Source organism: Tachyglossus aculeatus, unplaced genomic scaffold (assembly GCF_015852505.1).
Source record: "Tachyglossus aculeatus isolate mTacAcu1 unplaced genomic scaffold, mTacAcu1.pri scaffold_67_arrow_ctg1, whole genome shotgun sequence".
Taxonomy (NCBI): domain Eukaryota; kingdom Metazoa; phylum Chordata; class Mammalia; order Monotremata; family Tachyglossidae; genus Tachyglossus; species Tachyglossus aculeatus.
Window position 1 is genome coordinate 515,731 of NW_024045089.1, and position 14,211 is coordinate 529,941.

The window sequence follows — 14,211 nt, forward strand, 5'->3', positions numbered from 1 at the left end:
AAGATGCAATTATTGCATGCAGTTCTACAGATGAGGAAGCTGAGGCCCAGAGAAGTGAAGCGACTTGCCCAAGGTCCCACCGAGGGAGGATTAGGACCCAAGTCCTCTGATTCTCACTAAGCTATGCTTGGGAGAGTACAATGGAACAGAGCTGGGAGATGTGTATGCTCCCGTCAAGGAGCTCAGAGTCAAGAAGAGAACTCCTGGGCCCATCCTTTTTCCACTAAATGAAGATGGACTTGAGTCGATTCGCTCTTGAGTTAAGGGAAGTGGGTTTAGAGGGCTGGGAAATGAACTGGGGAAGCTGGTTGGAGGCGGGGGGAGCGGATTTTAGCAGTAAAGAATTCAGAAAGAACTGTGCTCTCTCTGATTTTGCGCTGATAAGAGAGGGAGTTCCAGGCTAGGATGGAAACGGGAAAGTCGATCGTGAGTAAAAACAAGACTGTATGCTCACTGTGGGCAGGGACTGTGTCTGTTTATTATTCTAGTGTACTCTCCCTAGCATTCAGTACAGTGCTCTGCACACAGTAAGCGCTTCATAAATATTACTGAACAAATTCATTTTCCACTTTACAGGAGCTGCCGCAATCAGGTTCCCTGTGCTAGAAGAGGGGTGTGAGTGTGTGTGTGTGTGTGCATACACAAAGTATCGGGGAGTGAAAGCAGCAAACAAGCTCAGGCAGCGGGGAGGGTTGAAGACGAGGATAGAAAAAGATCTTCCTCCAGACTGTGAACTCGATGTGGGTAGGGAACGTGTCTGCCGACTCCGTTGGGGTGGCTGAGGTGGGGGAGGATCTCAGGGATTCCCTTTCAATCGACCAAAATAATGTGAAAATCTGGATCTTTCCTTATCCCTGCTGGATATGAAACTCCAAGATCATTTTGAATTCAATAACTGCCTCCTTTCCATAGAGAATCACCAAGTAATGTCTTGTCAGTTTCTTCACTCTTCCCATCGATGGACTCTGACTTTGACTCTTCCCTCATCCACTGCAGAAAGTCCATGCCGCTTTCCGAAAATGCCCAACATCCCCACGGTAAGGGAATTCCTCCTGCTGGGATTCTCGGAGGTCCGGGAGCTGCAGCTGGTCCACGCCGCGCTGTTCCTCCTGGTCTACCTGGCGGCCCTGACGGGGAACCTCCTCATCGTCGCCGCCACCACCCTCGACCGACGCCTCCACACCCCCATGTACTTCTTCCTCGGGCACCTGTGTGTCCTCGACCTCTGCTACATCTCCGTCACCGTCCCCAAATCCATCTACAACTCCCTGACCGAACGTAGATCCATCTCCTTCCTGGGCTGTGCCGCCCAGCTCTTCTCGGTGGTCCTGTTTGGTGGTTCAGAGATGTTCCTTCTCACGGTGATGTCCTACGACCGCTACGCCACCATCTGCCTCCCCCTGCGCTACGAGGTCATCATGAACGGACAGGCCTGTGGGATGATGGCGGCTGCCTCGTGGCTCACTGGGGGCCTGTTGACAGTAATGTGTTCAGCTGGGATGTTCTCCCTGTCCTTCTGTGGGTCCAACATCGTCCTGCAGTTTTTCTGTGACATCCCCTCCGTGCTGAAGCTCTCCTGCTCCAAGGACCACGTCGCCATCGACGTGAGCATCACCACTGGGGTATCGTTAGGCATCGCCTGCTTCATTCTCATCATCGTCTCGTACGTGCGCATCTTCTGGGCCGTGCTGAGGATGCCGGCCTCCGAGGGCCGGGCCAAAGCCTTCTCCACTTGCGTGCCCCACCTCATCGTCGTCACAGTTTTCATCTCGACGGCGCTATTTACCCACCTCAAACCACCCTCGGACTCCTTCTCGATCATGGATCTGCTGGTGTCCGTGTTCTACTCCGTGGTGCCCCCTGTCCTGAACCCCCTCATCTACAGCCTGAGGAACCGGGACATGAAGGCCGCCATGGGGAGGATCCTAAAAGGGTCACTCGCCCGGCCTCCGCTCTGGGACAAAATGTCTCCTTCCTTGTGCAAATCATCTCATCCCACCACTTAACCAAGGAATTGCCCTTGGACCTAGCCAGATACTTAGCTGTACGACAGGGTTCACAGAAAAAGCTGGATGTCGATGAATTGTCAAAGTCTGGGAGGGAGGCGGCTAAGACGAAAGTAGGACTGACGATCCTGTTTCGGGGAGGCATTGTGGCCGAAAGGAAGGGGAGGCCCTGGAGACTGTTAGCTCACTGTGGGCAGGGAATGCGTTTAAAAACTCTGGCAAACTGAACTCTCCCAATATAACGATACGCTCTTTAGCGTGACTCTGGGGGTGGGAATGAAAGCTGTAATATGGGAGGTGGTATGGGAGAAGGGAAGAAAGGTTGACTGCACCTCCATCTGTCTTGTTAAATCCATCCTCTCTCATCAATCCATCTTTCCTTCCTTCCATCCATCCATCCATCCATCTATTCATCCCTCCATCCAGAGAACGGGCTTGGGAGTCGGAGGTCGTGGGTTCTAATCCCAGTTCTGCTACTTGTCTGCCGTGTGACCTTGGGCAAGTCTCTTCACTTCTCTGGGTCTCAGTTCCCTCAGCGGTAAAATGGGGGTTGAGACTGTGAGCCCGTGTGGTACAGGGACTTGTCTGACCCAATTGGCTTGTATTCACTCCAGCACATAATAAACACTTATCAAATACCACGATTATGATTATTGTTATCATTATTATTAAGGATGGGGAGGGGGGCTTTTTACACAGGCCCAGACGGAGACAATTAAGCACCCTGAGACAAGGAAGCACAGGGAAGCAGTATAGCCCAGTTCATAGAGCATGGACCTGGGCATCACAGGGCCTAGGTTCTAATTCTGCTTCCACCGCTTGTCTGCCATGTGACCTTGGGCAAGTCATTTCACTTCTTGCCTCAACTACCTCATCTGTAAAAGGGGGATTAAGACTGGAAGTCCTATGCGGGACAGGGAATGGTCCAACCTGACTAGCTTGTGGGGACTTTGGCACTTAGAGCAGTCCCTAGAAAATGGGAAACATTTACTATGTACCATTATGAAAAAATTAATCGGGGAAGGTCCTGTGGATTTCACAGAGCTTCGGGAAGGAGTGTGGAAGATGGGAAGCCCTGAGGGCTGGTGGATATGAAGGGAGAGGGAATTCCAAGCGGGGGAAAGGTGGTGAGGCAGGGGTCTGACTCGGGGGAGAACGAGGCACAGTGAAAGGGGGAGCTTGGGAGGGATGGTGATTGCAGATAGAAATTCAGTAGGGGAAGATAAATCGCATCCATCAGTCGATCTTATTTATTGAGTGCTTACTATGTGCAGACCTTGGTAGTAAGCGCTTGGGAGAGTACGATAGAACAATGTAACCGGGTTGATAGCCACATTTCCTGCCCATGATGAGCTTCCAGTCTAGAGGGGAATGTCAAAGTTGGCTTGCTGCAGATTTCAGATTCATTCATTCATTCAATTGTATTTATTCATTCATTCAATCGTATTTATCGAGCGCTTACTGTGTGCAGAGCACTTTACTAAGCACTTGGGAAGTACAAGTTGGCAACATAGAGAGACGGCCCCTACCCAACAACGGGCTCACAGTCTAGAAGGGGTCCCAAGCCCTGGCGTGGGATGAAACTCCAAACCTCAGAGCATAACCAGAGTGCTATTATTACTCTATTTACTTTATTAATGATGTGTATACATCTGTAATTCCATTTATCTATTTAAATGGTATTGACGCCTGTCTACTTGTTTTGTTTTGTTGTCTGGCTCCCCTTTCTAGACCCTGAGCCCGTTGTTGTGTAGGGATTGTCTCTGTTGCCGAATTGTACTTTTCCAGCGCTTAGTACAGTGCTCTACACACTGTAAGCACTCAGTAAATAAGATTGAATGAATGAACGAATGAATCACAGAAAGGGAATGATGATTAGTCTGTTGAAGGAGTCACAGAGTGGGAACCACACGGAAATGGGTAGTTATTTAGGTTGTGAGGGCCGGGACCGCAGGGAGACCACGATCCCGGTCATCTAAGATTCCCGGATGGCTGGCCGTCTCAACGGAGCCCCGGGTCCATCCTCCCATGGGGACTCTCCCAGGAAATAACCCGCCGTCATCTGAGGGGGTGGCGCAGCCAGCTGGAGAGTGGAGAGGGGAAAGGAGGATCCTGCCAGCCCCCATCCCTCGCCCAGACCTTCCTGTCTTCCCCATCCACATCCAGGACCAACAAGATGGAGTGAGCCTCTCTCTCAGCAGAGTTCAACGCTCCCCAGCCCAGGACGGGCCCGGTGAGTCCAGAGAGGAGCGGGGGAAAGCTGAGGGAAATTGCAATAGGGAACTGGGATGACCAGGGTCAGAATTGCCATTTCTCTAAATCAGAAGCAGTGTCGCTTACTGGAAAGAGCACGAGCCCGGGAGTCAAGAGGACCTGGGCTCTAATTCATTCATTCAATCATATTTATTGAGCACTTACTGTGTGCAGAGCACTGTACTGAGTGCTTGGAAAGTACAATTCGGCAACAGATAGCGACAATGCCTATCCAACAGTGGGTTCACAGTCTAGAAGGGGGAGACAGTCCACAAAAAAAAATAAGCAGACAGGCGTCAGGGCTTTGAACAGGGGAAGAGAGCTAGTTTGGGGGAGATGTGGACATGTTTGAAGGCAGAGGGGGAATGCTCTATCCACTTTATCACACCACAACAGACACATTCCCTGCCCCTCCTAGAAGAAAAAAAAATGAATGGAAAGATGAATGTACAATTATAGCCTGCCATTTTACCGATGAGGAACCTGAGGCCAGAGAAGTGAAGTACTTGACCCAAGATCCCACAACAGCAAAGGGACAGAGGCAGGATTAGAACCCAAGTCCTCTGACTCCCACTAAACTATGCTTGGGAGAGTGCAATGGAACAGAGCTGGGAGATGTGTATGCTCCTCTCCAGGAGCTCGTGGTCAAGAAGAGAACTCCTGGGCCCATCCTTTTTCCACTAAATGAGGATAGACTTGTGTTGATTCACGCTTCAGTGCTGGGTGAAGTGGGTTTAGAGGGCTGGGAAATGAATCGGGGAAGCTGGTTGGAGGCAGGGGGGTTTTAGCAGTAAAGAATTCAGAAAGAACTGTGCTCTCTCTGATTTTGAGCCAGAAAGGGAGGGAGCTCGAAGCTAGCATGGAAACGGGAGAGTCGATCATGAGTAACAACTAGAAAGTTGCTTTGAAAGCTGAGAAGACGAGTTGAACGATGGCAGGGGGTGAAGTGCAGTCATAGGGCGGAGAGCCTTCAAGCCGATTAAGAGTTTTTGTTCCTTGTGAAAAGGCACAATTTGTTATGAGAGGAGGATGAGGAGAAGAGAGATGTAGGCTGAGCGATGCTATAGGAAAGGCCTCGATGAATGATGAGGTACACTTGTGTTTGTGAGTGTACAAGTGTGACTGCAGATATGTGAGCAAATGGGATCGGTTTGGAGTATACGTGGTTTTTTGTTGTTGTTTGGTTGGTTTATGGTGTTTTTAAGTGCTCACTATGTGCCAGGTACTGTACTAAGCACTGGGTGGATACAAGCTGATCAGGTTGGACACAGTCCATGCCCCATAGGGTGCTCACAGTTGTAACCCCCGTTTTTCAGATGAGGTAACCAAGGCACAGAGACGGTAAGTGACGGACCCCAGGTCACATAGCAGACAAGGAGCGAAAAGAGGATCAGAATCCAGGTACTACTCTCTACCAGGCCCATTCTTTCTCCACTAAATGGAGGCATTTATGTTTGAAGGCACTTCTCATTTAACTCTGAAACCACTGAAAACGTTTCACAACAGTCACAAACATATCTTTATGTTCTCTGATCTCTAATATCTGCTATTCATTTTAGTTTCGGTCTCCTCAACCAAAAATAATACTCTTGATATTTATTAAGTGCTTACTACGTTCCAAGCAAAGTATTGAATGCTGGGTGAGATTCAGGACCATCTGGTAGAACACAGTCCGTGTCTCACAACGGATTCACAGATTAGGAGGGAAACTAGATATTGAATCCTCATTTTACTAGTGAGAAAACTGAGCTGTAAAGAAATTAAGTCACCTTCCCATGGCTATGTGGCAGAGAACTGGTAGAGGTGGGATTAGAACCCAGGTCCTCTGATTCCCAGGCCTGTGTTCTTCCCAATAGTCCCCTGCTTCTACACAGTTGGAAGCTTGGTGCCTCCAATAGAATGGAAGCTCCCTGGGGGCAGTGATTATATGTATAAATACCACGTCCTCTGTAGGTCCTCAATAAATAGAACCGATCGACTTAGTCCTATTCCTTCACCCCCAACATTAATGTCTCAGAATAGAAGGCTTCCCTCATCCTGTGCAGGGAGTTGACATCATTCCCCAGAAACGTTCCGTGCCTCCACCGTGAACTCAGAGATCATTTTGAATTCAGTAACTCCCTCCACTCCATGGAGAATCAATCAATCAATCAATCGTATTTATTGAGCACTTACTGTGTGCAGAGCACTGTACTAAGTGCTTGGGAAGTACTAGTTGGCAACATGTAGAGACAGTCCCTACCCAACAGTGGGCTCACGGTCTAGAAGGGGGAGACAGAGAACAAAACCAAACATACTAACAAAATAAAATAAATAGAATAGATATGTACAAGTAAGATAAATAAATAAATAAACAGAGTAATAAATATGTACAAACATATATACATATATACAGGTGCTGTGGGGTAGGGAAGGAGGTAAGATGAGGGGATGGAGGGGGGACGAGGGGGAGAGGAAGGAAGGGGCTCAGTCTGGGAAGGCCTCCTGGAGGAGGTGAGCTCTCAGTAGGGCCTTGAAGGGAGGAAGAGAGCTAGCTTGGCGGATGGGCAGAGGGAGGGCATTCCAGGCCCGGGGGATGACGTGGGCCGGGGGTCGATGGCGGGACAGGCGAGAACGAGGCACGGTGAGGAGGTCAGCGGCAGAGGAGCGGAGGGTGCAGGGTGGGCTGGAGAAGGACAGAAGGGAGGTGAGGTAGGAGGGGGCGAGGTGATGGAGAGCCTTGAAGCCGAGGGTGAGGAGTTTCTGCCTGATGCGCAGATTGATTGGTAGCCACTGGAGATTTTTGAGGAGGGGAGTAACATGCCCAGAGCGTTTCTGGACAAAGACAATCCGGGCAGCAGCATGAAGTATAGATTGAAGTGGGGAGAGACACGAGGATGGGAGATCAGAGAGAAGGCTGATGCAGTAGTCCAGACGGGAATCACCAGCGGGTGTCCTGTCTATTCCTTCACTCATCCCATCAATGGACTCTAACTTCGGCTCTTCTCTCATCACATGCAGAAAGTCAGGGCTCCCTCCCGAGAATACCCAACGTCTCCACGGTGAAGGAATTCCTCCTGCTGGGCTTCTCGGAGGTCCGGGAGCTGCAGCTGGTCCACGCCGCGCTGTTCCTCCTGGTCTACCTGGCGGCCCTGACGGGGAATCTCCTCATCGTCACCGTCACCGCCCTCGACCGGCACCTCCGCACCCCCATGTACTTCTTCCTCAGGAACCTGTCCGTCCTCGACCTCTGCTACATCTCCATCACTGTCCCCAAGTCTGTTGTCATCTCCTTGACCGATCGTAGAGCCATCTCCCTCCTGGGTTGTGCCGCCCAGATCTTCTTGGTGGTCATGTTTGGTAGTTCAGAGATGTTCCTCCTCACGGCAATGTCCTACGACCGCTACTCCGCCATCTGTCTCCCCCTGCGTTATGATCTCATCTTGACCGACACGTCCTGTGGAAAGATGGCGGCCGCCTCCTGGCTCATCGGGGTGATGTTTGGGGTCTTATCTTCAGCTTCGACTTTCTCCCTGAGCTTCTGCGGGTCCAACATCATCCAGCAGTTCTTCTGTGACATCCCCTCCATGCTGAAGATCTCCTGCTCCGAGGACCATATCGTCATTTACGTGACCTTCACCTGTGGGGTAGCTGCAGTTCTCGTCTGCTTCATCTCCATCATCGTCTCGTACGTGCACATCTTCCGGGCCGTGCTGAGGATGCCGGCCGCCGAGAGCCGGGCCAAAGTCTTCTCCACCTGCTTGCCTCACCTCGCCATCGTCATCGTCTTCCTCTTGACCGGAACCTTCACCCAACTCAAGCCCGTGTCAGACTCCCCCTCGACCCTGTACCTGCTGTTGTCCATCTCCTACACCGTGATGCCCCCCGCACTGAACCCCCTCATCTACAGCCTGAGGAACCGGGACATGAAGGCCGGCCTAGGGAGAGTCCTAAAGGGGAGACTCCTCCGCCCTCTTCTAAGGGACAGAATTTCTGTTTCCTTTTGCTGACCATCCCGTTCCTCATAACATTTCCCGACCGTGGGGGTAGCCATATAAAGAGCTTTCCAAAGACAAAGTCCGGCGCCTGAGGATTTGACAATGTCTGGGACGGAAGCTGATAAGCCGGGTGTGACTTTAAGCCCGGTGTGGGCCGAGATTGTCTCTCTTTATTCTGAATGGTACTTTCCAAACGCTTAGTACGGTGCTCTGCTCTCTGTAAGCACTCGATAGATATGATTGATGAATGAATGACTGACTGACAAGTGATTGTTTAGGCAACACCACGGTTTAGTGAAATGAGCGTGTGGCTGGGCGTCATGAGATTAGAAATGTCTGCCCGGTTCTGGTCCGGTAGTGCTGTATCACCTTGGTTCAGGTACGTAAACCCCTCTGGGTCTCGCTGTAAAATCGGCATTCAATATGCGCTCTCTCTTTGTCTTTCAGTCTGAGCCCCCGCGGGTCAGGAAACGTCTCCGATATGATTAGTTTGTTTCTACTCTGACACTTGGCAGTCTTTTTGTAGGGAAATTCTTAATAAATTCTGACCCAAGTTGCTAGTATCCACTCCAGCACATAATAAACACTTATCAAATACCACTATTCTGATTATTGTTATCATTCTTATTAAGGATGGGGAGGGGGGCTTTTTACACAGGCCCAGACCGAGACAATTAAGCACCCTGAAACAAGGAAGCATGGGGAAGCAGCATAGCCCAGTTGATAGAGCATGGACCTGGGCGTCAGAGGGCCTGGGTTTGAATTCCACCTCCACCGCTTGTCTGCCATGTGACCTTGGGCAAGTCATTTCACTTCTTGCTCAACTACCTCATCTGTAAAAGGGGGATTAAGACTGGAAGTCCTATGTTGGACAGGGACTGGTCCAACCTGGCTAGCTTGTAGGGACTTTAGCACTTAGAGCGGTCCCTAGAAAATAGGAAACATTTACCATGTACCATTATGAAAAACTTAATCGGGGAAGGTCCCCTGGATTTCATAGAGTTTCAGGAAGGAGTGTGGAAGATGGGAAGCCCCGAGGGTTGGTGGATATGAAGGGAGAGGGAATTCCCAGCGGGGGAAAGGTGTTGAGGTAGGGGTCTGAATCGGGTGAGTTGGGAACTGGCACAGTGAGAGGGTGAGCTTGGGAGGGATGGAGAATGCAGATAGAAATTCAGTAGGGGAAGATAATGCGCATCCATCAATCGATCTTATTTATTGAGTGCTATGTGTAGACCTTGGTAGTAAGCGCTTGGGAGAGTACGATACAACAATGTAACAGGGTTGGTTGTCACATTTCCTGCCCATGAGGAACTTACAGTCTAGAGGGGACTGTCAAATTTGGATTCCTGCAGATTTCAGATTCAATAATTCATTCTATCGTATTTATTCATTCATTAAATCGTATTTATTGAGCGCTTACTGCATGCAGAGCACTTTACTACTAAGCGCTTGGGAAGTACAAGTTGGCAACACATAGAGATGGTCCCACCCAACATTGGGCTCACAGTCTAGAAGGGATCCCAAGCCCTGGCGTAGGATGAAACTCCAAACCTCAGAGCATAACCAGAATGCTATTATTAATCTATTTAGTTTATTAATGATATGTATACATCTGTAATTCAATTCATCTATTTAGATGGTATTGACGCCTGTCTACTCGTTTTGTTTTGTTGTCTGGCTCCCCCTTCTAGACTGTGAGCCCGTTGTTGTGTAGGGATTGTCTCTGTTGCCTAATTGTACTTTTCCAGCGCTTAGTAAAGTGCTTTGCACACAGTAAGCGCTCAATAAATATGATAGAATGAATGAATGAATGAATCAAGAAAGGGAATGATGATTAGTCTGTTGAAGGAGTCACAGAGTCACAGAGTGGGAACCACACGGGAATGCATAGTTATTTAGGTTGTGAGGGCCGGGACCGCAGGGAGAGCACGATCCCGGCCTTCTGAGATTCCCGGGCAGCCAGCCGTCTCAGCGGAGCCCCGGGCCTTTCCTCCCACGAGGAATCTCCCAGGAAATAACCCACCATCGTCTAAGGGGACGGCGCAGCCAGCCGGAGAGCCGAGTCGGGGAGGGAGGATCCTGCCAGCCCCCATCCCTCGCCCAAACCTTCCTGTAATCCACATCCACATCCAGGACCGACGAGAAGGAGTGAGCCTCTCTCTCAGCAGAGTTCGAAGCTCCACAGCCCAGGGCGGGGCCGGTGAGTCCGGAGAGGAGCAGGGGAAAGCTGAGGGAAATTTTAGTAGGGAACTGGGATGACCAGGATCAGAGTCGTAATTTCTCTAAATTAGAAGCAGTGTCACTTAATGGAAAGAGCACGCGCCCGGGAGTCAAGAGGATCTGGGTTCTAATGAATTCATTCAATTGTATTTATAGAGCACTTTACTAAGAGCTTGGAAAGTACAATTCGGCAACATATAGAGACAATCCCTATCCAACAACGGGCTCACAGTCTAGAAGGGGGAGACAGTCCACATAAAAAAATAAATAGACAGGTGTCAGGGCTTTGAACAGGAGAAGAGATCTAGTTTGGGGGAGACATGGGCATGTTTAAAGGCAGAGGGGAAGTGCACTATGCACTTTATCATACCACAGCAGACACATTCCCTACCCTTCCTAGAAGAAAAAAAAATAAATGGAAAGATGAAAATGCAATTTTTGCATGTCATTTTACCGATGAGGAAACTGAGGCCTAGAGAAGTGAAGCGACTTGCCCAAGGTCCCACAGCAGCAAAGGGACAGAGGCAGGATTAGAACCCAAGTCCTCTGACTCCCCCTAAGCTGTGCTTGGGTGAGTACAATGGAACAGAGCTGGGAGATGTGTATGCTCCCCTCCAGGAGCTCGCGGTCAAGAAGAAAACTCCTGGGCCCATCCTTTTCCCACTAAATGAGGATGGACTTGAGTTGATTCACACTTGAGTTAAGTGAAGTGGGTTTAGAGGGCTGGGGAATGAATCAGGGAAACTGGTTGGAGGACGGGGGCGGGGTTTTAACAGTAAAGAATTCAGAAAGAACTGTGCTTGCTCTGATTTTGAGCTGATAAGAGAGGGAGTTCCAGCCTAGTATGGAAACGGGAGAGTCGATCGTGAGTAACAACTAGAAAGTTGCTCTGAGAGCTGAGAAGACGAGTTGAACTATGGAAAGGGGGTGAAGTGCAGTCATAGGGCGGAGAGTCTTCGAGCTGATTAAGAGTTTTTGTTCCTTGTGAAAAGACAATTTGTCATGAGAGGAGGATGAGGAGAGGAGAGATGTAGGCTGAGTGATGCTATAGGAAAGGACTCGATGAATGATGAGGTATACCTGTATTTCTGTGTGTGTACAAGTGTGAATGCAGATATTTGAGCAAATGGGATCGGTTTGGAGTTATACGTGGTTTTTTGTTGTTGTTGTTTGTTTGTTTTATGGTGTTTTTAAGTGCTCATTATGTGCCAGGTACTGTACTAAGCGCTGGGGTGGATACAAGCTGATCAGGTTGGACACAGTCCATGCACCATAGGGTGCTCACAGTTGTAACCCCCGTTTTTCAGATGAGGTAACCGAGGCACAGAGATGGAAAGTGACGGGCCCCAGGTCACACAGCAGACAGGGAGCAAAAACAGGATTAGAATCCAGGTACTACTCTCTACTAGGCCCATTCTTTCTCCACTAAATGGATGAATTTATGTGTGAAGGCACTTCTCGTTAGACTCTAAAACCACCGAAAACATTTCACGACAGTCACGAACATATCTTTATGTTCTCTGACCTCTGCTATCTGCTATTTGTTTTAGTTTTGGTCTCCTCAACCAAAAATAATACTCCTGATATTTATTAAGTGCTCACTACGCTCCAAGCAAAGTATTAAATGCTGGGGGAGATCCAGGACCATCTGGTAGAACACAGTCCATGTCTCACGGGAGATTCACAGACTAAGTAGGAGGGAAACTAGATATCGAATCCTCATTTTACTAGTGAGAAAACTGAGGCGTAGAGAAATTAAGTCAACTTCCCATGGCTATGCAGCAGAGAACTGGTAGAGGTGGGATTAGGACCCAGGTCCTCTGATTCCCAGGCCTATGTTCTTCCCAATAGCCCCTGCCTTCTACACAGTTTGAAGCGTAGTGCCTCCAATAGAATGGAAGCTCCCTGGGGATAGTGATTATATGTATTAATACCACATCCGCTGTAGGTCCTCAATAAATAGAACCGATCGACTTAGTCCTATTCCTTCACCCCCAATATGAATGTCTCTGAATTGAAGTCTTCCCTCATCCTGTGCAGGGAGTCAACATCATTCCCCAGAAACGTTCAGTGCCTCCACCGTGAACTCAGAGATCATTTTGAATTCAGTAACTCCTTCCTCTCCGTGGAGAATCACCAGCGAGTGTCCTGTCAATTCCTTCACTCATCCCATCGATGGACTCTAACTTTCATCACATGCAGAAAGTCAGTGCTGCTTCCCCAAAATGCCCAACGTCTCCACGGTGAAGGAATTCCTCCTGCTGGGTTTCTCGGAGGTCCGGGAGCTGCAGCTGGTCCACGCCGCGCTGTTCCTCCTGGTCTACCTGGCGGCCCTGACGGGGAATCTCCTCATCGTCGCCATCACCGCCCTCGACCGGTGCCTCCGCACCCCCATGTACTTCTTCCTCAGGAACCTGTCCGTCGTCGACCTCTGCTACATCTCCATCACCGTCCCCAAGTCTGCCGTCATCTCCCTGACCGATCGTAGAGCCATCTCCCTCCTGGGCTGTGCCGCCCAGGTCTTCTCGGTGGTCCTGTTTGGTAGTTCAGAGATGTTCCTCCTCACGGCGATGTCCTACGACCGCTACGCCGCCATCTGCCTCCCCCTGCGCTACGAGCTCATCATGACCGACACGACCTGTGGAAAAATGGCGGCCGCCTCCTGGCTCATCGGGGTGATTTTTGGGGTGTTGTATTCAGCTTCGACTTTCTCCCTGAGCTTCTGCGGGTCCAACATCATCCAGCAGTTCTTCTGTGACATCCCCTCCCTGCTGAAGATCTCCTGCTCCGAGGATCACGTCGTCAGTGACGTGAGCATCACCGGTGGGGTAGCTTTAGTTGTCGTCTGCCTGGTCTCCATCGTCGTCTCGTACGTGCGCATGTTCCGGGCCGTGCTAAGGATGCCAGCCGCCGAGAGCGGGGCCAAAGCCTTCTCCACCTGCTTGCCTCACCTCGCCGTCGTCATTGTCTTCCTCTTGACCGGAACTTTCAACCACGTCAAGCCCGTGTCAGACTCCCCCTCGACCCTGGACCTCCTGTTGTCCATATCCTACACAGTGATGCCCCCCGCACTGAACCCCCTCATCTACAGCCTGAGGAACCGGGACATGAAGACCGCCCTGAAGAGAGTACTGAAGGGGAGACTCCTCCACCCTCTTCTAAGGGACAAAACGTCTGTTTCCTTTTGCTGACCATCCCGTTCCTCATAAGGTTTCCCGACCGTGGTGGCAGCCAGATAAAGAGCTGCCCAAAGAGGAAGTCTGGCACCTGAGGATTTGTCATTGTCTGGGACGGAAGCTGATAAACCGGGTGTGACTGTAAGCCCTGTGTGGGCCGAGATTGTCTCTCTTTATTCTGAATGGTACTTTCCAAATGCTTAGTACGGTGCTCTGCTCGCTGTAAGAAGTCGATATATATGATTGATGAATGAATGACCGACTGACAAGTGATTGTTTGGGCGACACCACGGTTTAGTGAAATGAGCGTGTGGCTGGGCGTCATGAGATTAGAAATGTCTGCCCGGTTCTGGTCCGGTACTGCTGTATCCCCTTGGTTCAGGTACGTAAACCCCTCTGGGTCTCGCTGTAAAATCGGCATTCAATATGCGCTCTCTCTTTGTCTTTCAGTCTGAGCCCCCGCGGGTCAGGAAAAATCTCCGATATGATTAGTTTGTTTCTACTCTGACACTTGGCAGTCTTTTTGTAAGGAAATTCTTAATAAATTCTGACCCAAGTTGCTAGTATCCACTCCAGCAC

At 50.0% G+C, this 14,211-nt stretch overlaps 1 protein-coding gene across 1 annotated transcript; it reads left to right on the forward strand.

The window, feature by feature from the left end:
- Positions 1-1,019: 1,019 nt before the first annotated feature.
- Positions 1,020-13,771, forward strand: LOC119923900 (olfactory receptor 14A2-like). Its single transcript, XM_038743081.1, has 6 exons — positions 1,020-1,928; positions 7,577-7,624; positions 7,835-7,930; positions 13,234-13,284; positions 13,459-13,584; positions 13,667-13,771. Exons 1-6 carry the CDS (start codon positions 1,020-1,022, stop codon positions 13,769-13,771), a joined length of 1,335 nt encoding a protein of 444 aa, XP_038599009.1.
- Positions 13,772-14,211: the final 440 nt, after the last annotated feature.

Excerpts from the sequence above, each read along its gene's own strand:
- LOC119923900 (XM_038743081.1), top strand. The coding sequence starts at position 1,020 with ATGCCCAACATCCCCACGGTAAGGGAATTCCTCCTGCTGGGATTCTCG. Across the intron at positions 13,285-13,458 it reads ACGTGAGCATCACCGGTGGG|CCCGTGTCAGACTCCCCCTC; the intron begins GTAGCTTTAGTT and ends AACCACGTCAAG. Across the intron at positions 13,585-13,666 it reads TGAAGACCGCCCTGAAGAGA|GTTTCCCGACCGTGGTGGCA; the intron begins GTACTGAAGGGG and ends GTTCCTCATAAG.